At 43.3% G+C, this 20,937-nt stretch overlaps 4 protein-coding genes and 2 non-coding genes across 8 annotated transcripts; 1 reads left to right on the top strand and 5 right to left on the bottom strand.

Annotated features, from left to right (window-relative positions):
• Window positions 1-66: 66 nt before the first annotated feature.
• Window positions 67-5,036, bottom strand: uqcrc1 (ubiquinol-cytochrome c reductase core protein 1). The gene is made up of 13 exons (XM_086040669.1): window positions 4,889-5,036; window positions 3,864-4,004; window positions 3,692-3,778; window positions 3,169-3,298; window positions 2,383-2,581; window positions 2,224-2,303; window positions 2,026-2,141; window positions 1,676-1,819; window positions 1,133-1,293; window positions 959-1,044; window positions 774-862; window positions 623-698; window positions 67-520 (listed from the first exon to the last, which is right to left on the bottom strand). The coding sequence occupies exons 1-13, from the start codon at window positions 4,949-4,951 to the stop codon at window positions 456-458; spliced, it is 1,437 nt and encodes a 478-aa protein (XP_085896795.1). The 5' UTR covers window positions 4,952-5,036; the 3' UTR covers window positions 67-455.
• LOC147142644 (small nucleolar RNA SNORA26) lies at window positions 1,488-1,608 on the bottom strand. The gene has a single exon (XR_015088254.1). It is a non-coding gene; the product is annotated as a small nucleolar RNA SNORA26 (small nucleolar RNA).
• A 689-nt stretch (window positions 5,037-5,725) lies between the features above and the next one.
• On the bottom strand, window positions 5,726-12,436 carry LOC147142642 (tubulin monoglycylase TTLL3-like). Its single transcript, XM_086040618.1, has 15 exons — window positions 12,210-12,436; window positions 11,178-11,300; window positions 10,286-10,379; window positions 10,083-10,174; window positions 9,793-9,958; window positions 9,665-9,711; window positions 9,459-9,587; window positions 9,191-9,305; window positions 9,009-9,104; window positions 8,770-8,941; window positions 8,553-8,701; window positions 8,238-8,481; window positions 7,232-7,491; window positions 6,252-6,427; window positions 5,726-6,188 (listed from the first exon to the last, which is right to left on the bottom strand). Exons 3-15 carry the CDS (start codon window positions 10,332-10,334, stop codon window positions 5,841-5,843), a joined length of 2,043 nt encoding a protein of 680 aa, XP_085896744.1. The 5' UTR covers window positions 10,335-10,379; window positions 11,178-11,300; window positions 12,210-12,436; the 3' UTR covers window positions 5,726-5,840.
• On the top strand, window positions 11,929-15,002 carry hmces (5-hydroxymethylcytosine binding, ES cell specific). Of its 3 annotated transcripts, none has more exons than XM_086040620.1 (7): window positions 11,929-12,111; window positions 12,245-12,455; window positions 12,815-12,958; window positions 13,232-13,387; window positions 13,604-13,758; window positions 13,821-14,013; window positions 14,386-15,002. In XM_086040620.1, exons 2-7 carry the CDS (start codon window positions 12,267-12,269, stop codon window positions 14,557-14,559), a joined length of 1,011 nt encoding a protein of 336 aa, XP_085896746.1. In that variant the 5' UTR covers window positions 11,929-12,111; window positions 12,245-12,266; the 3' UTR covers window positions 14,560-15,002. The 3 variants fall into 3 exon arrangements, with proteins under 3 accessions (XP_085896746.1, XP_085896745.1, XP_085896747.1); XM_086040619.1 differs by having other exon boundaries at window positions 11,930-12,111; window positions 13,232-13,391; window positions 13,608-13,758; XM_086040621.1 differs by lacking the exon at window positions 11,929-12,111 and having other exon boundaries at window positions 12,205-12,455; window positions 13,232-13,391; window positions 13,608-13,758.
• On the bottom strand, window positions 14,663-19,927 carry rab7a (RAB7a, member RAS oncogene family). The gene is made up of 6 exons (XM_086040623.1): window positions 19,547-19,927; window positions 17,333-17,395; window positions 17,030-17,156; window positions 16,249-16,467; window positions 16,033-16,161; window positions 14,663-15,960 (listed from the first exon to the last, which is right to left on the bottom strand). Exons 2-6 carry the CDS (start codon window positions 17,383-17,385, stop codon window positions 15,865-15,867), a joined length of 624 nt encoding a protein of 207 aa, XP_085896749.1. The 5' UTR covers window positions 17,386-17,395; window positions 19,547-19,927; the 3' UTR covers window positions 14,663-15,864.
• A 930-nt stretch (window positions 19,928-20,857) lies between these two features.
• Window positions 20,858-20,930, bottom strand: trnaf-gaa (transfer RNA phenylalanine (anticodon GAA)). The gene has a single exon. It is a non-coding gene; the product is annotated as a tRNA-Phe (tRNA).
• Window positions 20,931-20,937: the final 7 nt, after the last annotated feature.

Below are 20,937 nucleotides of genomic sequence, written 5' to 3'. Positions count from 1 at the left end.
GCAGGTGCGGTCACAGACGTTGCCGATCGACTATGACTACTGGACCAAACGCAACAAACAAAAGACTCATTGTTTGACTTTTATTTTCATCAGAACGAGAGCTTCTGTTATGTACAATAGAAGACAGAAACGAATCTTACAGAAATGATAAATACACTCTTGCTCCAGACTGGTTGTATTTAGGATGGACCGAGTCCTGATTTCAGTAAATTACTTGAGGTCCAACCCCCCCCCCCTCCCTCTCCCCGCATCTGTGCCTGCTGCTGAGGTCATGTGCAGATTAAACCAGTTTACCAATTCATGATGTCTACTCACTAGTTAGCTGCCACCCTCAATGGCTAAAACAGTGGACATGATAAAAGAGGGGGCAATGGGGAGAATGAGAGAGAGGGTGGATTGATGGCTGTCTGTGTGGACAATCGTCTTGTGAGGACGAGGAGCAGACACGAAGCAATTTAAAACCTCAGCCAATACATGGCACTGCGCATTCTGTTGTAGTCGGGCAGCTGCTCAACGGGGCCTGATGGGAGAGATGTGGAGAAAACGTAAATGGTTACATACATTCGTGCATCATCCTTTTTTTTCTTTTTTTTTTTAAAGTGCGGCTGAAAGCAGGACTCACCGACACCTACCACAGCTGGACACTTATCGTAGATGTATTTAGAGCAAATGTCACGCACCATCCTGGGGGTCACGGCCTGGAAAGATGCCGCCAAAGTGTGGTCAGCACAACGGGGCCGCCCTCGCGGGCTAACGTTTCAAAAGGGACTCACATCGATGCGAGCGTCCCACTCAGCCAGTGGGATGCGCCGTCCGTAGTTCAGAATGTGCCTGCCGATGTCGTCACAAATCGGTGTTGTTCCTATCGACAAAAAAAATTTTTTTTTTTAAAAAGACTCGAGATTGATTTGTCTCTATGTGCGTTTGTGTCAAGTGCATCGACGGAATCGTTCCGTACCATTGAGCTGTCCCACCATAGTGGCCTTCAGAGCATTCTTGCCTCTGGCGACATCGCTCTCAGTGACTGTGGTGCACAGATTCATCCTGCACGGGGCACAACACCACGCCGTTTTCGTAAGTTAAAACGAATGGCGCAGCTGACGTGATCAGAGCCACGAGTGCCATTTCTCACCAGGCGTTCTGGGACCAGTGCATCATGTCGTCAATGTGGTGCCTGTCGGTCACAAAGTAAATGCCCAGCAGGCCGGTGTCACTGTAGGACGAGTGGAATGCCTGGAAGCTGTGACACAGGTTCTCCTCCACCGACAGGCGGGCCAGACGGCTGCTCATGTTCTTCACGTGAATAAGGAGTGAACATAGTAAGCGTCTGCCTTACAAGAGTCCTATCAAAATGGACTTATCTGCTACATCTTTCTCTCTGTGTATTCATTTAATTTCTCTGCTCTATTGTTTTGAAAAAAAAAAAAAAAAAAACGGGTGATTTCAAAGTGGGTGACTGAAACAATTTCATCTGCCGATTGTACTGCAGGTGTCCCTCCCGACAGGTCCGGCGGCAGGGGTGAAACCCCTGACGCAGGTTTTGAGAGAGGAGCATGATTTACCCCTCCATCATGGCCACTCAAAACACGCACAGTCTCAAGTGGGCAAAGCTTGAAGGGGATGATTAAACAAAGTTTTCGCAGACATGGCTCGAGACAGTATGCTGGCGTCTAACCTTCCCGCCGCCGCAGGTGAGGTCGTAGCTTCCGATGATGGCGTTGGCCACCATGAGAGGCACGATGTCTGGGCTGGCAGCACCGGCCCCCTCCACAGCGATGGCGATGTGCGCCAGGGGCAGAGCGTCATCACGCATGCGGATCTGGGCAGAACCAGTGCACGGACACATCAGCATCATTTTTTTATTTTTTTTAAACTGTCTCCAACATATAAATCCCAATTAGCATGTATATGTGGTTTCCCCAGTTTCCCATGGTACGATCTTACTTCCAGTGCAGAAACTTAGGCAAGCCAAGCAAAGCACCAAAAGGCATGAAGCATCCATGCAAAACTATTTTCGCAGCTCACCTCGCTTCCTGTAAATCTGCAGGGCGACAACACAGGAACGGCATCCCCCTCATACTCGAAGGACACGCCGCTGAAGTGAGACTGGGCCAAACCGACCAGCTCCTCGTGGTTGACACCTGCATATTGAGCACATCACGTGAAGGGCCAATCTTTCCAGGAATAGCGCGCATGCATAACGGTGGCAGAAAGCGGGCCAACCTCCAGCTGCAGCCAGAACCATGCGGGGAGCCTTGTAATGGCTGTTGATGTATTCCACGAGATCCTGGCGGGTGATAGTTCTAATAGAATTCAAAATGATTAATTTGACATTTTGAAGAGTTGCGCATTGATGCGTTATTAACTTTTGTTCCCTACTACCTAGCAGTGTTGGATGGTCCCAGTACACTGTGGCCCAGCGCAGTACCCTGGAAGGCGCTTGCATGCAGCAAGTCCAGGCAAACTTCCTGCTGGTTGTTTTCCACTTCCTCCAGTTCGCGCAGCACAACACCTCGCTGCTGCTCAATCTCTGCCTCGCTCAGCGAGCAGTTTTGCACCACCTCTGACAGCAGCTCCACAGCTGAAAAGAAGAAGAAAAAAAAAAAAAAGTTCCGGGGGTGCCTTGACTTAGAAGTGTGCCAATTTAGTTTTTGATTTACAGGCTATTGCTTGGTCATTTTTTTTCTTAGTGTAGCGAAGCAGCACGTGAGTCACAAGTGAGCTTCAGATACACTGCTGCTGGAGGGACGTGACCAAAAAAGGACAGCCACAGTCGTTGATGCGCTTGTAGATATTTATGGAATGGGACCAACAGTCAAACACAAAAATATAAAACGAAAACACTCACAAGGAGCAACACTAACACTAAACTGTGGAAAAAGGCAAACTCAATTGATTGCAGCTCCTGACATCACTCACAAGGCCCCACCCCTTAAAGGCACGCATCAACACAAATGTACGACACGCGTGTGTGTGTGTGACTTTCGGCTTTATTACATTTTATAAAACCATCTTTTTCAACACTCATTAATTTGATTAACTATGAATTTTGCTAACATGTCACAAATAAATTGGTGTTTTTGGGGGGCGATATCAATCATATCGCGAGTTTGGGCACATTAATCCGTATATAACCGCAAATGCAATCAAGCTAACGAGTCATGATACCTTTAGGCAGGTCTTTAGCCAAGGTCTTCATGTAGTATGCGGTGTGTTCCCGGGCTGTGTAAGAACTCAAGTGAGCACCCATAGACTCCACCTGCTGCTCCAAGGCTGACTGAGGGTGCTTCTTGGTTCCCTAGACATCAAGGACAAAAAGGTTGGTCAAAGTTTGATGTTTGACTCACTACAGTGGGTCCTGTTTAATAAGAAGCCCAATTGCTTCAATGGTGATGTCACCCAAATTTGTCCCTGAGTCAGAATGTGCTCTAGTCTAGCACTAGCAGATGCTAAAGCAGTAGCAAAGTTATAATTAAAGTAAATAACTATCCAGTATCCATTCATCATGATGATAAATAATCCATGAAAAACAGCAATTACGATGATAAGCGACATTAACTTTTGTGCCACTACCCAAATTAATCTTTGTCCGATGCTCGTCTCCTCAATGTATCGCAAATTCGTATTGTCATAAAGCAAGGACCTCTGTATTGACATGTGAAATGGTGTCAGTGAATCAACCAATGACTACCTTGAAAGCCATGTGCTCCAGGAAAAATCCTGTTCCGTTGTTCTTTTCACTCTCATAGCGGCTGCCAGCACTGATCCACAGTCCAACCTATGACGAAGAGGAGATGTGTAGAAAGTAAGCGTTAATCATGAGCACAGTGACACCTCAGTGATACAAGTTCTGAAGTCCCTACAGTGCATGTAGCATGTCCCGTCTCTTCCGATGCGACTCTCAACCCATTATCCAGGGCAGAGAGACGGGTTTCAGGGGCTCCCAGCAGGCTTTGGGCATAGCTGACTGAGGCCTGCCCACGCCTCAGAGACAGCAGGAGGGACTAGAAGGGTAAGACAGTCATTTGGAATGTACAATTCATATCAATAACACCTCGATCGCCATTGAGGAATGTATTGATTGCCTTCAAACACTAGGCAAAATTTACTTAGATCACTTATGTTACATTTGTGTCACCTTTTAGAGGCAATAGAGCCAAAACAGAAGCTGTTGGCCAATGAGTGGTTATTGCTTGAGAAAACTCATGTGGGCGATAACTATAACACAAACAACCGCAAAACCTAACAGAAAACGCACTTCGTAGACTAGTAACACATTACCATATGTGTTATAGACGTATATTAAGATTAAATTTGTCATTACAATCAAGTTGTGAAACCTATAAGCAATTTAGAATCAATTGAATCTACAAAATAGGTTGGCCGACGTACAGGTTGGCCGACGTACAATAGACAATCCAAGGTCAAAATACAGACCATAAGTTATTATGGCAACGGCCAAATAATTAGTTAGAAGACACGTTGACAACCGATGAGAACGCATCATTCAATTCTTTAGTCCAAGTCAGCATACTAACTAGAGCCTATTTGGGAAGCTAAGCTACGTTGAGAGGGCAAATTGGGACATACTACTTTTGACAAGAATAGACAGTGAGAAAGCCCATCATCGGAAATACGACAATTAATTCACACATGCAACCTTCAAAGCGCAACGAAATTATCGCTGGCAAAACCCGGTATAATCATTTGTCAGTTGACCTTGCTTCACTCCAAGCTAGCCAATGCTAAAATGCTAACTGAATGTACGACTTGCGAAAAGCTAACCAAGACAGTTGCTTTCTCTATTTCTTGTGGGTTCACTTCCACAAAGGGCATTTGAAGAACCTTTGGGCCGTTACTTTGACGAGTTACTTTAAGCCGTACTTACACTGCGGGTTTTGGCGAGTACACGACCCACGGTGCTCCCGACTCGGCACACAGACGCCGCCATTTCTCACTCTAGGTTGGAGAAGAGAAGAAGACAACAGTTTCCGCTGTCCTCGAGCATTGATTCTTCTTCGTTTACGGACTAAATTGTGTCATCGGCCTTAAAACTCTTTACCCACACCACGTGTTCAAAACGTGTTATTGGAGATAAAATGGCACATAAAAGAGAGCGCTCTTAATTACCTTTCCATGTTTTCTTTCATTGTGAATTTACAAGTGTTAGTTGGGCTTTTACTGTGGCGTTACATTTGTTTTTTGAACTTGGAAACTAACCTTGTTTTTGTGTTGTCACCGTATGCAGACCGATAGATGTAATGCAAATAACACTGGTCATAGTTTTTTTCGCGTAAACAAAGTAGTCAACATTCTAGTGTAGTTTCGGATGTAGAATCCATAGTTTTTCTCTACATGCTCCCGTTTTCTTGTAATTTGACATTTTAAAAAAGGTGCAAAAAAATTTTTTTTAAACGGGAAATCTGATTTTTAAAACAGTTTAGGGGTAGAAGAGCATTTGTATTTGGTGCACATGGACATTTACTCACAGTTTTCAGATTTTATATGAAAACGGACAGTTATGTTAAGTAAATTCAATGTTAGTTTAAATGGTTGTTTGTCAATATTGACTGCATGGTGACCACTCCAGGATGTACCCTGCCTCTAACGAGGCTAAGAGGTAGCAGCAATTTAAAATAAATATCAAGTCAATTCTGATTTTATTGAGAGATAAAACATCTGTCAATTATGTGTAAAGGTTTTTGGTTAATAAGTCTTCAGCACACCAACAAATACAGTATTTATTGTATTTTAATGTACATTTGGCAGACATGATAACCACTAAGAGCTTCTTGTTCTTCTTCTTCTATGGCATTCGGCATTCACTGAGGACGCTTTACCTACAAGCCTCTTCGCCACAAAAAGACAGAATGTGAGCAAGCATCCAGAGGTAGGTGTGCTGTCTTTGGCAGGTGAAGGGCAAATGTGTCAGTCGGGATGGGCACTGGTGGCTGAGGAACAAGAGGAGGAAGAATTCTGTTTGAGATGTTTTTGACGGGAGTATTGGCACTCTTGACCACTTTTGGCAGCGACTTGACTTTGTCTGTAGCCATCTCCTTTTTGGTGCCATGATACTTTGAAGCTGAGCGGTTCAAAGGCCTCACAGGAGGAAGCAGAGATGTGCCCTTGAGCCTGAAGCCCTCAATAAATAAATTGACTCCGACATACCGTGGTATATCTACTCCTGCCTAGAAAACAAAAGAGACAAATGAGGAAATACATTCAAATGATGTAGTTGTGAGCTTGTCTACCTGGTGATAGATGAGCTGAAAGTCTCCTGTGTCTGCTGATCTGTCTGTTCTGCGGTCTAGGACGACACGCAGCGTGTCCTCCTGCACAGCTGCACAAAGACGGGCTGTGACGGGTGTAGAGGGGGCCATGGTGGGGCTGGCATTGATTTCAATCAGCCATGGATGTAAGTCACGGCCTGGAGAAACAAAGTACTGCATCTGATTATTTCTTATTAGTCATAACAATTCCAATAAGTAGTTATTCCTAGTTATTCCTTCAGGAAATAGCCACATACGGTAACTGGAAATGCATATTAGGCGCGTATTTGATGGAGGCTTCTATTTGAGAGCAGGCCTTTATTTCTACAAATGCTTGTGTATGGATGGCGCTAGACACATTGCTGTCCATTGATTGAATGACAGAGAACCGTTACATTACACATTCACAGTTCACGTTAACAGTTCATGTTCGCGTGTCCTTTTGTTCAGGGTTCCTATCAATAATGTAGCGCAGTTAGAGGTGGAACTAATTGTTCCCTACTTATGTTTCAGCAATGCGCGTATTATAGACGCACACTCAGAAAGCTGATTGGCTGCAACAGTCAAACACAAGCACGTCAATAGTTACAGCTATTAAAGATTTACACTTGCCGCATGGCTGATAGAAGATGCTGGTTTGTTATTTGATTGTTGTTATGTTTTAATAAATGAGTGATTTTTCCTTCTCAATTCTCATGAATTGGTTTATCTAAATAATACAGGTAGTGTATTATTTTGCAATGTAGACCTCCACCTTTGTGTAATAGCCTCCCTGGGGGCGATGCAAAATGAAAGGAATTAAACAAACGTAGATGTAAAGTTACCTGGTGGCATCACTTGTAGTTTAAAGGGAGGAAATGATTTAAGTGGACAATGCATATGTTGATTAATTGGGACATAGCATCTTTTTGAGAGGAGGCCACCATTTACAAACATACAGGGTGTTTCCTCTGTAGTCATACCTAACATGAAGTCAGCCCCATAAAGCTCAAAGGTGTTTTTTCGGGAATCCACAAGATCTTGTGCACTCTGCAACGCATGGATAACGGCTTTCTTCATCCCGGGCACAACCACATTTTCCCACTGAGCCTCGTAGCCCCGAGCAGACAGAAAGGTGACGAACTGGTCGTCCGACCACATGTTGTCTTCGGGGATGCTGGGATGGCGTTGATGAGAAGGCCTCAGATGCTTCTGGATGGAATTATTGCACAAGTGCACAGAACTGAAAGAAAGGCATAAATGAAGTTTGGAAATAGGCGGCCCATATAAGTTATGGCATTGATTCAAGTGTACATGCATTTAGTTATAATCAAATCATTAAACCACTGATTTCATAAATAACTGATAGCTTCAGATATAGGAAGTGATAGTGGCAGTAATTTAACTACAAATGAACTTCACTAATACCCACTACCCGTAGTTATTGTTGCTAAATCCAACAAGCTTTTGCAGCCAACGGTTCCTGCCAAGCTGGATATCTTCCTATTTACTATGTGGCTAGCCTTGTTAGCTTAGTGGGCTACGTTATCTAGTGTCACGGATAGTAGCAAGGTCCCACACTAGTTGCATAATGCTGGCGTTTTGGTGAACAAGCTAACAACAGTATGCCTTTATTTTATGGCCACTACAAGTTTTGTACATTGCTTACTTCAGGACAGACAAAACATCTATCCTCTATTTTTTATTTTATTTTTTTTACCAATTATGCGGGCTAGCTTAATTTCTACAAACACAACATAAACAACACTTTTCTTCAATGTTTCTGGTTAACGCATTAATTCCACTTATTTATTTTTTAAAAGAGCAAAATGATATATCCAAAACTTAAAAAGAATCATAGAATGTAAAATTAAATTCAATGGTGCGTTGACTAGCCAGTCTGCGTTTCGGGGTGTGCCTTAGTGAACGGTCAAATGAGGGAGATAAAATGCAGATTCCTCTTCAAGCACTCTTGTATTTCAAACATACTTGTCCAGCGTGTCCAATGAGTAAGGCTGCGTAGAGAAGCGCAAGTAGCACTTCTTATAAAACCACACGGTGAGAGGGTTCCAATCTGTGACCAGAAACCACTGGCGCACATCAAACTTGGTGCCCTCCACCAAGAAGGGGCGTTCCAAGTACTTCTGCACCACCCACTTGCTTTCCTTGATCAGAGCTGGATCACCGTCCACCAGGCTGAGGATCTGATCTAAACGCTTGGCACATTTAATGCCTTGAAGACAGAACAGATGGATTCATCTTTTGAAGTACTAGTTACGCGTTTGACAGGGTCAGACCTCTCACCTCTGCCTCTGGACTTGGCTCCTGGTTTGACGATCCATATGTTGTGTATGCCATCTGTGTCCAGTTGTGGGCTGACGTCAGCCAGCCTCTTCAGCATGTCCTTACAGCAGGTTACTAAATGATTGCTAATCTCAATTTGGGCTCCGTCACTAAGTGAAAGAGAAAGCAGTAGAACCTCGATGCAAACACACGCACACACGCACGTTGGAGTACTTACTGAACAAGCAAATAATAGCTGTCAATAAATTCCCGCCACTCCTCCTGTGCAAGGGATGGAGTTGTCTCCAAGCTTGTGTCAATGTCAGCGTGCTCCAAGCTCTCAAGAAAATCCTGACACACTTTGAGAGCTGTGCTGATCATTTTGGAAACAATCACAAGTTCCGATGGTTCTAAAAACGGAGGAACGCAATCAAGTCGGGCCCTACCGGTCCACAACACACGATAAAATGATTGTACTTTGAATGTTCTTGTTTTTCTTCTCTTCCTGAACATTATGCGCTCTCTCCACAATGTACTTCAAAAGACTGGTGCAGGCTGTCCTCCTATAGTCGTCTTCAGCAGGGGAATACAGTTGACACAGAAATTGAAAGGTTGCCCATTTTCTTTTCTTTTCCAGAAGGTCATTTCTAATATCTCACCAATGAAAGCATGCTTCTCATCCCGTGCTCCAAGTCTGTAACAGCGAGGAAAGAAAGTGTCCGGATCTGCTGAGTCAAACCAGTGCAGACTCCGCAGGTTCACACACAAGCCCACCTGGGACAGAGATTACTGAGGACGTGCTGTTTGCATATAGTGCTACTTTGACTAAGGAGTTTAATAAATTCCGTGACCAAGCATAAAGAGAAAAACTCATAGGTTGGTGAGCTCATCAGTCATGACACACACAAAAATATAACACAAATGTACCTTGGTGGTGAAGCTGCCTGCTTTGGCAAAATGATTGATCATCTGTTCTTTCTGCAAGATGCTGGTGTTGATGGCATCTCTTTTATTTGTCCAGTAGAAATAAACCATTTCATTCCGCACCATACGAGACTGAGGAAGGAGAAAAGCGATATCTAACTTCAAAACAACACCGGATGTCCTCATGTTTTGTTTCTTCGAGGCCTTACCATAAGACTGTGGAGTCCATCCGGATCCTGCTCTTGGATGACATCGTCTGAGAAAAAGGATCAATGGTAATGAGTAGAGAAATAAAATGGACAAAATACGCCATTTCAACATCACATCCTCAGCTGACCGTCGTCACCAACGCTGTCACCAGCATCATGGCAGCGCGCTTCTTTAACAGGGCGCATGTACATATGGAGGCCTGGGCGACACATCCGCTTCTCCACCCAGCCTCGGGCCCGCAGTGATGCCCTAATCACCGGGTAAGGGCCCTGGACCGAGAACACTTTATGCAACTAAAAGGAAGAGGAAAGATGGACGTGGCTTAAAAACAATTGGAGGTGAATTTTTAAAAAAAAGTATACTTACAAAATCAATACAAAGCTATTTTTTGTTCATGTTATTTTTTTTTTTACCTACTTTGACAGTTTTTTCCACCATGGCCTTGGCTGTTTTAAGTCTCTCTGGATTGAGAGCAGGCAGGTGGACACTTTGCCGACATGGTGGTGAAGCTGTCTCACACACATACACACACACGCACACACACACCCACACACATACACGTCAGAACAGAATGGATGCTGAGTGAGTCATCTGTACAAGCTCACTGTGAGATGACTTACTGGTTTGCAGGGTTTTGATTTCAACTTGACTTTGGCATTGTTGGACCATTGCTGCTAGTTTCGGGTCCGTAAAGAAGCCCGCAGATTATCCCTCCTGTAAATCCGAGAGCACTCTTTTACACATCTTACCTCAAATAAGATAGGTAAAGAACAAACTACAGTGAATGTAACTACGGGTATTTCGTAACCTCAGCTAAGAGCCAAAAAAGAGAAGTTCATGAAACTTTAATAAATGGCCCGGGGATTTAAACATTCGTGTCTAGAGCACAAACTCATGCTTAATTCAGCACTTGTGATCTATAGGATGACTCTAACTATCCGAGGGTCAGGTTTAGAGTCAAAACAGTCACAGTGTGTGTACTTTTGGGACAAACATTTACCTAACGTTGACACAACATTGACCACACATCATTATCCCTCCGGGAAAGAAAAACAAATCATTTGTATTTCAATGCATGTGTTACACATGGTCCAGAATATATTTGTGCAATAATCTTTCAGTGAATAAGCATGTTCAATAGGGCGCAAAATGTGATACAGTGATTAAAACTCTGATGGGAACAACACGTTTACTTTGTCAATGTGAGGGTCAAATTGCAGACCGCTTGGCTACACCAGTTAGATTTACACCTTGACCTGGTGTGTATACACATTGTCACACAACTGCAAACATATTCCAAACCACATTTCCAATATACAACATAATACAAATATATTATGCCACGTATGAAAGCATAACTAACTTTGACAAATACCTGTACATACAATATTACAGTACAGCCCAAATACAAATACCAAGTAAAAAATATATATACAGTATATAATATTATATCATACATGATGGGATTTGTGAAAATCCAATTTTTAGTACAGCAGTTTCTTTTGTTCTTACCTGCTGAGATCCAAAGATGTGGTGACTTTGTTGTAGAGTTTCACCGGAGGAACGCACGCTCTGCCCCAACTCGGTTTACGGTTCCCATAGCAACACCAAGGGCGCCTGATATGCAACCTGCACCTGATCACATTTACTGTATTAAACCTCATGTATTTCATTCTATTTTTGATTTTCAATATCCAATGTGGTATTATGTAATAAATGAAGAGGTTTTAAATTTAACTATTTAACTATTGTATGATACTCTGCAACGCATATTAAGACTGTATAACAAACGGATAATGTTGCATTTCAGACTGCTGGAAAATATCCAATTTGGAGCAGGAGGTCCAGTCTCTTATAATTCCAGTCCAATTTAAGCATGTTGTTCCGTAAAGTTAATTAAAAATAGATATGCAAAACTCGTCGGAACTTAATCTTTGTAGGTTTTTTTCCATTTGGGCAAAATACTGATAACTTACACAACATCTGAATTGGCATTTCAAATTATGAACCGCCAATGACGCATTTATTTGGGGTTATAGAAATAAATACATTTATTGCAATTTAATTTCTAGAAGGTCGGAACAAGTGGATTAAATACAAAACCATGGAGCCTAAAAACAACCAACGTAATAAGGTAAAAGGCCAAGTGTGATCTTTGAAAATAACTTAGTTGTTCTTGAAAATTAATTAATTAATTAATATCATATTTCTCACACATTACTTTTCCCCACTTGCCGCCCTGCAATCTTGGCTCAAAACCGTCTAGTTGCGTAACCGTGACGTCAATGCGCGCTCGACGAAAAGGAAGTGTGTCTGGGCAAATATCCTCCTCATTCCTTTTTACTCCATCAAAACAAAACATAAACTTCTCACAACAAACACCGACACGCTGTTTTACCTAGCTAACGACATAGCTACGTAGCCCAAACAAAACACAGAAAAACAGGTATGCTTCACTTCTTCACACGATGAATTGACGGTATAGTTAAGCTAACATGACATGCTAAATTGTCATTACCACGCTAACTAGACGTGTTAGCTTACTGTTACTTGAGTGTGTCACGAATTGGCCTCAACAGAACACCGCGGTTTGCCGGTGAGATGTGCGGAAGGACTGCGTGCACTCTGGCTCCGGATGAGGTGAGCCGAGCCTGCTCGTACAGAAACCGGCACGGGCAGCGGAGACAGCCTGGCTGGAGGGAGGGAGACGCGGACAAATACCGACCCTCCTACAACAAAAGCCCCCAGTCCATGAGCCCTGTGCTGCTGTCCCGCAGGCACTTCGACAAGGTAACCTGATCGAGAACTGGATCAAAAATACAATAGGAAACTCTTGTTTGTGACATTTTAAAGATTTTATATTATCCTCTTAGGCATGTGCAAATTGGATGTAACTTTGTTTGCATGAGCGCAAATATCTCAAAACTACCTGAGATGTTGATATATATAAAAAAAAAATTGCTTTTCAACACGTTTTGGGGGGAAGTCAAAGATGAGTTATCATGCCATGCCTGCAGAAACATCGGCACTGCTTGAAAATCATAAAATCAAAAGCAAGGTGATTGAGGGGATTCCACTATATGTCATGTCTAAAATGAGATAAAGAACACACATTTTTTAATCTGCTTGAGGGCTTTGTGTGTGTGTAGACTGCGCCTGTGGATGAGTGTGTTTTGGCGTCCATGCGCTGGGGCCTGGTCCCTACCTGGTTTAAGGAGAGCGACCCGAGCAAGATGCAGTACAGCACCAGCAACTGTCGCAGTGAGAATATCCTGCAGAAAAAGACTTACAAGGTACTTTGTGGCAAACACTCAGATTATATTACATTTCAAAGATACATAGCTACAATCACCCTTGACTGATCACTAGTCCATCGCAAGGCTCATTTAAACGACCATTGACACTCACATTCACACCTATGGATCATTTTACATGGTGCAATCAACCGAACAGCATGCGCCCAGTGTCCGTGTCGAAAGACATCAAGATACAGCCGTGCGTCGTCGAGCCATAGAAATATAGTATTATACAGTACATAACACATGTGGCTTTGCTTTATCACAAAGGAGCCTCTGCTGAAAGGGCAGCGCTGCGTCATCCTCGCTGACGGCTTCTACGAGTGGAGGAGGCAGGAGAAAGAAAAGCAGCCATTTTTCATCTACTTTCCTCAGACTCCCACGTCCTGCGAGGAGAAACATGATCCTGCCAATGAGTCAGCAGAGGCAAGTCAATGTTTTGTGCCAGATGTCAGGACAGCATAATGATTCCCCATTGTGTTATAAGTTCAAGTGTGTGTGTGTTTTTTTTTTTTTTTTAGTCTGTATGTAGTCTCGCCACAGTACATGGCAGATTTTGACCTATTGCTCTTTCGGTTCTGAAACGTATCCCCAGCGATAAACGGTAATTCACTATTAGCATTTGCTGGGTTGTGTTTGCAGCCAGAAGAACCATCAGATGAGTGGACAGGCTGGAGGTTGTTAACCATGGCAGGACTATTTGACTGCTGGACACCTCCATGTGGTGGAGAGCCCCTCTACACCTACAGCGTCATCACTGTGAACGCTTCCCCCAACCTCAACGGCATCCATGACAGGTGAGGAGAGGAGATCGACTTTTCAAGCTTTGCTTCAGAGCTGAAGGTGTTGCCCATTCCAGGATGCCAGCCGTCTTGGCCGGAGAGGAGGAAGTGAGGAGATGGCTTGATTTTGGCCAGGTGAAATCTGTGGACGCTTTGAAACTGCTCCGACCAGAAGACATTTTGACCTATCATCCCGTCTCGTCGCTTGTCAATAATTCTCGCAACAACTCTCCCGAGTGCCTTGAGCCTGTGGACCTCAACCAGAAAAAGGTACTCCAGTTAATGCTTGTTATTTCTTACGCAACTTAGTTATCCTCAGTCAGGCTCCTCTTATTTCACCGTGGTTGTTAATTGTCCTGGCAGCAGTTGAGGAGCATATCTGCCTCTCGGTTAGAGGTTGTGAGGTACGAGTCTCAGATCCTCCTGCCCTAAATTGTCCAAAGGTGTGAATGTGAGCATGAACTGTTGTTCGTTTAGCTGTGCTATGATTAGCTGGCAACCAGTGGAGGGTGCTTGCCACCTCCCACCCAGTCAGCTTGGATAGGCTCCAGCTCACTACGACACTGACGAGGACGAGAGTCACAGAAGCGAAGCAAGCTGTGCTTCTAAAAACAAACGTGACCGTGTATTCGTGCCCCACAGGAGCCCAAGCCGACAGCCAGCAGCAAGATGATGATGAGCTGGCTGGCGAGCGGCTCTTCAAAGAGGAAAGCGTCGGATGCTTGGAACAGTCAGGAGGACAGAGGCAAGAAAGATGCTCCACGCAAGTCGACAGGACTTCAGCAGTGGCTGCAGGGGGCCAACAAAAAAAACTAAAAGCCCTTAAAGGAGAACAACTGGATTTTGTTTTTGTATTCAGTTATAATACGCTACTGTTGGAATTATTTGATGTTCAAATGGAATTTCTTAAACAGGTTGCTGAATTTGAGGTTTTTATTAGCCTTATTACTGGAAAGGCAAAGTCATTTTGAAACGTTGCTATGCATTTATCATATTTTAATACAATGATGAATGCCACTACTTCCACCATCTCACTTTTTCTTTCAAAGTTACAGTCCTGTTAGCTAACTTCAAATCCATAATGCATTTCCGTTTTACCATGATTCAAACAGACACATCTGATTGGTTAAAAAGAAATGTCAAGCACTTAAAGCAACTGGCAGTAAGATATGGAGATTTAACATGTTTGTCTTCCCCACAAAAATGATTGCAATTGTACAAAGTCTTTGAAACAGTTGTCAATAAAAAGAAACACATTGGCTAAGTGACAAACGAGTTATACTTCTCCAGGACTGTCAAGTAGGAGTGACAAGCTGTCTTGATTTGTTTCATGTTGCACCAAGAAGTGATAGCTGTACAAGAGAAAGTCAAAAGAGGAAGAACGCTAACCCGTGAGCCAGTTTCGTGTAGCTTTCAAGGTTATTTTTGAACGACTTCAACAAGAACAACCTGCGCACTTGGGTGGTGGGACTTGTCATTTGTCTTCATTTTCATCATTGAGTATCAATTAGCATCAACAGGCGTAATATTACTGCAATCGTCACATTCTGATCATCCGAACTTGAATCTCAGTCCCTAATAAGTATTTATTCTCTTTTAAGGTTACGTGAGGTGGAGCGTGACACACAGCCAAATGACTAAAAAGGAGGTGGGGGGGGGGGGCAATGTTTCTTCTATTCATGCAGTTGTGGCGCCCTGTGAATATAAGACAACAACCACCACAGCTACAGAAAAAAAAAAAAATCCAATTTACTCGATATTTGAGCTCAACGTAAAACAAGTGATTGTGAAAGCAGCAATATTCATAGAACTGAAAACGTCTGTTGCCATTTAAACGTGGGAAAACACTGGACAGGAATAATAAGCATACGATGTTTCAGGTGTTCTTTGGGCAAAGGAGACCGATACTTGATCGAAAATGTGTGGTTCCCATACATGAGGAGGAGACCGCAGCATGTTGGTCACGTCGAACTGTTGTGAGCAGGATGCTGCTTGTACGCTGGACTGGGCGGGGCGGGGCGGGGCGGGGCGGGCTCAACACGGTGGGTCGTGGGAAAGGGGGATATTTTTCGACAAGGCATGACGGGGTGACGAGTGCCGGGACGCAGATCTCGGCGGTCCTCAACAGCTGCAGGTCTCCGCTGAAGGCTTGGCTCGCTCGTTCCTCTCCAGCTTAATCGGCTCCGGGAACTCGTTGTATAACTCCACTTCGGTCTCCTGGTTGGGAAGACGGGCGGAAGGGTTGCTAATCTGCGCCGAGAGTTGCCGCGTCATCGTCAAAGGCCTTACCTGTTTGAGAGCGTTGCGTGCAATGGTCTGAAAGGCCTGCTCCACATTGATGGCCTCCTTGGCGCTGGTTTCAAAATAAGGGATGTTATTCTTGCTCTGACACCAAGCTTGCGCCCGCTTGGTTGTGACCTGAACGCACACGGGAGAACGTGGAAGATTTTAGGGCCGAGTAAGTAAACCTTGAAGAGAAAGGAAAGAGGAAGTCCGACGGGACACCTGTCTGTTCTCCAAGTCGATCTTGTTGCCGAGCACCACAAAGGGGAAGTTCTCCGGGTCTCGGGGGCTGGCCTGGATCAGGAACTCGTCCCTCCAGCTGTCGAGGGTCTTGAAGGTGTTGGGGGCCGTCACGTCAAACACCAGAACGCAGCAGTCTGCTCCGCGGTAGAATGCCACCCCTAAAGACTGGAACCTCTCCTGACCTGCTGTGTCCCAAATCTGAAACGCAGTCAAACGGAATTCAAACGGATTGAGAGGCAACTTCACTTACAAAAACGCACCACCATTTCTTTGTTACAGGTTTAGAATGAAGGAAAATGGCAAATTATTAACATTAGCTAGGCTAAATAACTGTGTGATGATTCTGACCATACAACTGCTCACATTCTGTTGTTATGTGCTCCGTGCCTTGAAAGGCACTATATAAATCTACCGTACTATTATTATCAAAAGAAGAATGAAACGTACACCTCCCAGCAATAAAACACAAATTCTCCCACTCGTGCGCGGCACTGTGACCGCCACACAAAGTTAATGGTGAGCACATCATGTATTATTTGTCTAAAAAAAGAACAACAACAGGTGTTTAACACTTAGATTTACACTTTCTCTCCCCAGCGTACCTTCAGACATTTACGGGTTGGGGATGAAAAAAACATAAAAAAAACCACAAATACACAATACACAGCATGGAAAAGATGCTTATACTGAACTGCATGAGGATGCAATCGTATTTACGGCACATCGCTCCGAATCGGTGCGGACGTTAAGCGTTTAATACCTGCATTGTGACGAGTCTGTCATCCACCATGACTTCTTTCGTCAAGAAGTCTGCACCTATCGTGGCCTTGTACTGGTTACTGAACTTCTTATTCACATACTGGTTCATTAACGAGGTCTTCCCAACTCTAGACGGGAACCAAGCGCAAGACACGAAGCAGAATTGAAAAGTCAGGGACACAAAAAGCTTCATTTGCGTGCATTGCGGCGCGGTGAGAGAAGAACAAGTGGTGCTCTTTGCCGTAATGCAGCCATGCCAGGTGCAGTCGAAACCACTTGAGCTTTAAAAACGGCGACCACTCACCCGGAGTCTCCGAGGATGATGACTTTGAGGAGGACTTTCTTCCTTGAAGTCATTGTGCCTCAGCTGGAACGACATGAGAAAACATGAAGAAGGGGCGGGGGAGGGGGGGAACTCCCCCTGGAGTGGACACAGCGCTCCAAAGAAGCACAGTTGTTGTTGAGACGTACCACAGGAAACATACATGTTGACGGAAATGTGCGACTCGGCAAGAATAATAACGTGCAATTCACACTATTGTGGATTGTTGTCTGCTCAAAGCAGAAAGTCCAATGTCCTTGAAGGTGCTCAATAAAAATGATCGGTTGGTGGCAGTAAGGCTCCATTAGATGGTTTGCCAAAGAAGAAGAAATACAAAGGACAGAACATTGAGGACAGTGAACTTACTTCAACATAGTTCCTTAGCACCAAGATACCAGACGGTAGAGCAATATAATTTTTTGTTTTTGACACTGCTTTGGCCTGAGCATAAAAATCACGGAATTGATGAGTTTTGGGGCAAATGACGTGGATTTCAATTAAAATAAGCGAAATACCTTTACGTGTGACAGTTACTGTTTTCTATTCTTCCATATCTACCTCATTCATGCAACAACAGTATGTGTTTTTTCACTTTTGCAGCCTAATCCACTCAACAATATTTTATTTGCACTATTTTGTTTATAATTTACATATACGTTTTTTACAACTTTCACTTTACCTCTATCCTTTCAGTCATGTCGAGTACGTAACCGCAGAACTGCGTATATAGTTTCTCAAAAATTGAGTCTTAAGAATGTTAAAACGTACAGTGCATAAAGTTGGCTCCCCTCGCGCAAGCCTCTCTCTTCACTTTTGTGTTCTCTACGCCTACAGCACACATCACCAAAGTCTAAGTAAGATCTGTTCTGTTTAGTCTTATATACGGCTCACTTATTTTAACACTTGTATGTCAGTTAAGTATGTCAAAATGTTACTGGACATTTATGAAAGGTTTACAAGGAAGCAATTTGTTCCAAGTGTAAGATGTTTTTCAAATTACAACCAATGAGAAGTCCACCAGCTTAACCATATGGGCTTTGTTTGACTTTTGAGGTTCCACTGAGTTCAATGTTGTTAAAAGAATTCTGAAAATGAACAAACACCGGTCACGAGACAGCATAAAGAATGGAATCATAGTGTTAATCATTACATGTGCTTACTCTAGATGTGAGGAAAAAATGGTGATTGCGTCCGTTTTCGTTCTACATAAATTGATCACTCTACTATTGTATTTAAATGAGTCGAACTGGTGGATTGGGGAGGCGAACATGCAGCAATGCTAGCATTTACATGCAAAGTGAGACAACTGTAGTGACTTACAGTTGGAATGACTAATGACATAAACAGTAATAATCAAAATTGACCTAAATTGAAGTTTCATCACTAAGCATTCCACACTTCAGCTGAGTATACCGAAACCATTTAACAGTACAGCCAGCTGGATCGACGTCCAAACTCTTGTGACTTGACTGGATTCAGGTTAGAGTTCTTGATTATTTGTCAATCAACAAACTGGCAGGAGGCATACTTCCACTTATGCTTTTGCTTATTTCGACGAAAATAATGCACGAAGAGCGAGCAAAACTCTTGTAAAGTGTGAGGGCAGCGGCGCTCCTAATCTGCACCCCATGACACATTGTCAAGGGACGGATCACATGGTTGGTCAACAACACACGGCTAACGGAATCATGACTTGGCAAGCAACATTTAGCTCGGAAAATAGAGATTCGATAACCGCCATTCGTGTGTGTGTGTGTGTATGCGTGTGTGTGTGTGTGTGTGTGTGTATATATATATATATATATATATATATATATATATATATATATATATATATATATATAAACAAAGTAAACGCGCAGCACAAGTAAATCCAGGGAATCGATCACACAGAATGCACCGTCATCATTTTATTGCCGTGAAAGCACTCGAAGGTGACAACACGAAACCAAAAGCCGACAAAGCAAACAAGAATGTAACATCTCGAAAGGTTACATCCTGAATACAAAGGGAGGTTTTGCGTGTAGTTTTTAGTCGTGTAGCATTTTTGATCGTTAGCGTTAACATTTGCCACTAGCTAAATCGATTCGGCTAACGTTTAGCTGAACAACGGGTGATGTGAAATGTAGCACGATTTGCAACCGCCCCGTCGTTCATACTCGCGAAACCTACGTGTGAAAATATCACAAACCATACCTGTGAGACGATCCTGTAGTAAAAATATCAAAAGCGGGACTTTTCCTCAGCCTCGGTTCCTGGCGTTAGCAAACGCACAGATTAGCAAAAAAAAAAGGGGGGGGGCAGCAGTTCCTTTTAAATATCCGTCGTCGCAAAAGTGTCCCTTTGAAGCCTCGGTACTGTACTAGTATATGATATCTATCTGTCGCGACTAACTCTCCGAATCGACGTGAGCGCTGTCAGTGGCAGCCAAAATCTCACTAGGCGATTTGCTACAATGATGCCTTGTTGTCGTTGCCGTTGGCTTTTCCTGTCTGTCAAGCTAATGTGCTAGCCTAGCCGTTAGCATCGCTGCCCACTTCCTCCAAAACAAGCTCCGTCGGGGGTGATGACGTCACACGCTGGCTACGCCTTGCTCAGCTGGGCCAGCCCGGATCCACACACGCACTCTCCAGCCACTCACACGCACACATACAACCTCAGGCAGGAATATTACAATTTATCAATATTTTTTAAATGTATTTGCGTCGCCCCAGAATTAGAGGACACCCCCATTCAGAAAAAAATGTACTGTAGAGGCAGGAATAAGCACCAAACATTTATCCCTTCTAGTACCAGACTTTTTTCAGACCCATAGTGAAATGACATAATATAATATGTCATTGGGATAGAATAAATTGATGACCAACTTACATATAAAATGTAACGTAAAATAGGTTAAGAATCAACATTTGGTATGTTTTTGCTGATATGCCTTGTAATTAATACATTTTGTTGGATCACAAACGAACAACATATCTGTTGTGCCCCTGTTGGTTCTGAAGCCAGTCTGGGAATCTGGAAAGTGGTCTTCAGCAGTGGTAACTGCTGATTTGAAGTACTATTTATTTCAATAATGCCAATTGAACTAATGTGTAAGGATAAACACATTTTGCTGCCATATTTGAAATTCTTACTTCAACATGTGGCACAGTCCTAAATATTGATTTGACACTCGAAACATACAAAAACACACACGGTGTCACAGCTTAATTTGTTCTTGCTTATTTTTGTGATAAACCCAGTGAATACTATAGAAAAAAATTCTGAAGATAGATTGTTTATAGAATTCTGACGAGTACTTAAGAAGTCTGTGGATGTAAATGTAGTACGGGTAGGTATTTCGTGTATAACTTTTTGTCACTTGTCACTTTGCCCCATAATAATTTCGCACGTCACTGTTAAGAATTCTACTGTTGCTTAAGTACGGAACGTGAGTACTTTTGTCAACTCAGATTAGTTAGTATTGCGTTCTGATCATATATATTGTGACAAAATGGATCCATCCGCTGCCGAAACCCGGGATCGAACCAGGGACCTTTAGATCTTCAGTCTAACGCTCTCCCAACTGAGCTATTTCGGCCTGCCAC

This window comes from Filicampus tigris, chromosome 9, assembly GCF_054856515.1.
Source record: "Filicampus tigris isolate MCC_2025a chromosome 9, RoL_Ftig_1.0, whole genome shotgun sequence".
Lineage (NCBI taxonomy): Eukaryota > Metazoa > Chordata > Actinopteri > Syngnathiformes > Syngnathidae > Filicampus > Filicampus tigris.
Note: the sequence above shows the minus strand (reverse complement) of the source record. Positions and strands in the feature narration are given on the sequence as shown.

Excerpts from the sequence above, each read along its gene's own strand:
- uqcrc1 (XM_086040669.1), bottom strand. The coding sequence starts at position 4,951 with ATGGCGGCGTCTGTGTGCCGAGTCGGGAGCACCGTGGGTCGTGTACTC. Across the intron at positions 3,779-3,863 it reads CGGGACATGCTACATGCACT|GTTGGACTGTGGATCAGTGC; the intron begins GTAGGGACTTCA and ends TCTTCGTCATAG. Across the intron at positions 863-958 it reads TATGGTGGGACAGCTCAATG|GAACAACACCGATTTGTGAC; the intron begins GTACGGAACGAT and ends TTTTGTCGATAG.
- LOC147142642 (XM_086040618.1), bottom strand. The coding sequence starts at position 10,334 with ATGGTCCAACAATGCCAAAGTCAAGTTGAAATCAAAACCCTGCAAACC. Across the intron at positions 7,492-8,237 it reads TCATTGGACACGCTGGACAA|TTCTGTGCACTTGTGCAATA; the intron begins GTATGTTTGAAA and ends CCTTTCTTTCAG. Across the intron at positions 6,428-7,231 it reads TGGGGCTGACTTCATGTTAG|GCCGTGACTTACATCCATGG; the intron begins GTATGACTACAG and ends TTGTTTCTCCAG.
- hmces (XM_086040620.1), top strand. The coding sequence starts at position 12,267 with ATGTGCGGAAGGACTGCGTGCACTCTGGCTCCGGATGAGGTGAGCCGA. Across the intron at positions 12,456-12,814 it reads CCCGCAGGCACTTCGACAAG|ACTGCGCCTGTGGATGAGTG; the intron begins GTAACCTGATCG and ends GTGTGTGTGTAG. Across the intron at positions 13,759-13,820 it reads CTCAACGGCATCCATGACAG|GATGCCAGCCGTCTTGGCCG; the intron begins GTGAGGAGAGGA and ends TGCCCATTCCAG.
- rab7a (XM_086040623.1), bottom strand. The coding sequence starts at position 17,385 with ATGACTTCAAGGAAGAAAGTCCTCCTCAAAGTCATCATCCTCGGAGAC. Across the intron at positions 17,157-17,332 it reads ATCATCCTCGGAGACTCCGG|AGTTGGGAAGACCTCGTTAA; the intron begins GTGAGTGGTCGC and ends GTTCCCGTCTAG. Across the intron at positions 16,468-17,029 it reads ACAGACTCGTCACAATGCAG|ATTTGGGACACAGCAGGTCA; the intron begins GTATTAAACGCT and ends ACTGCGTTTCAG.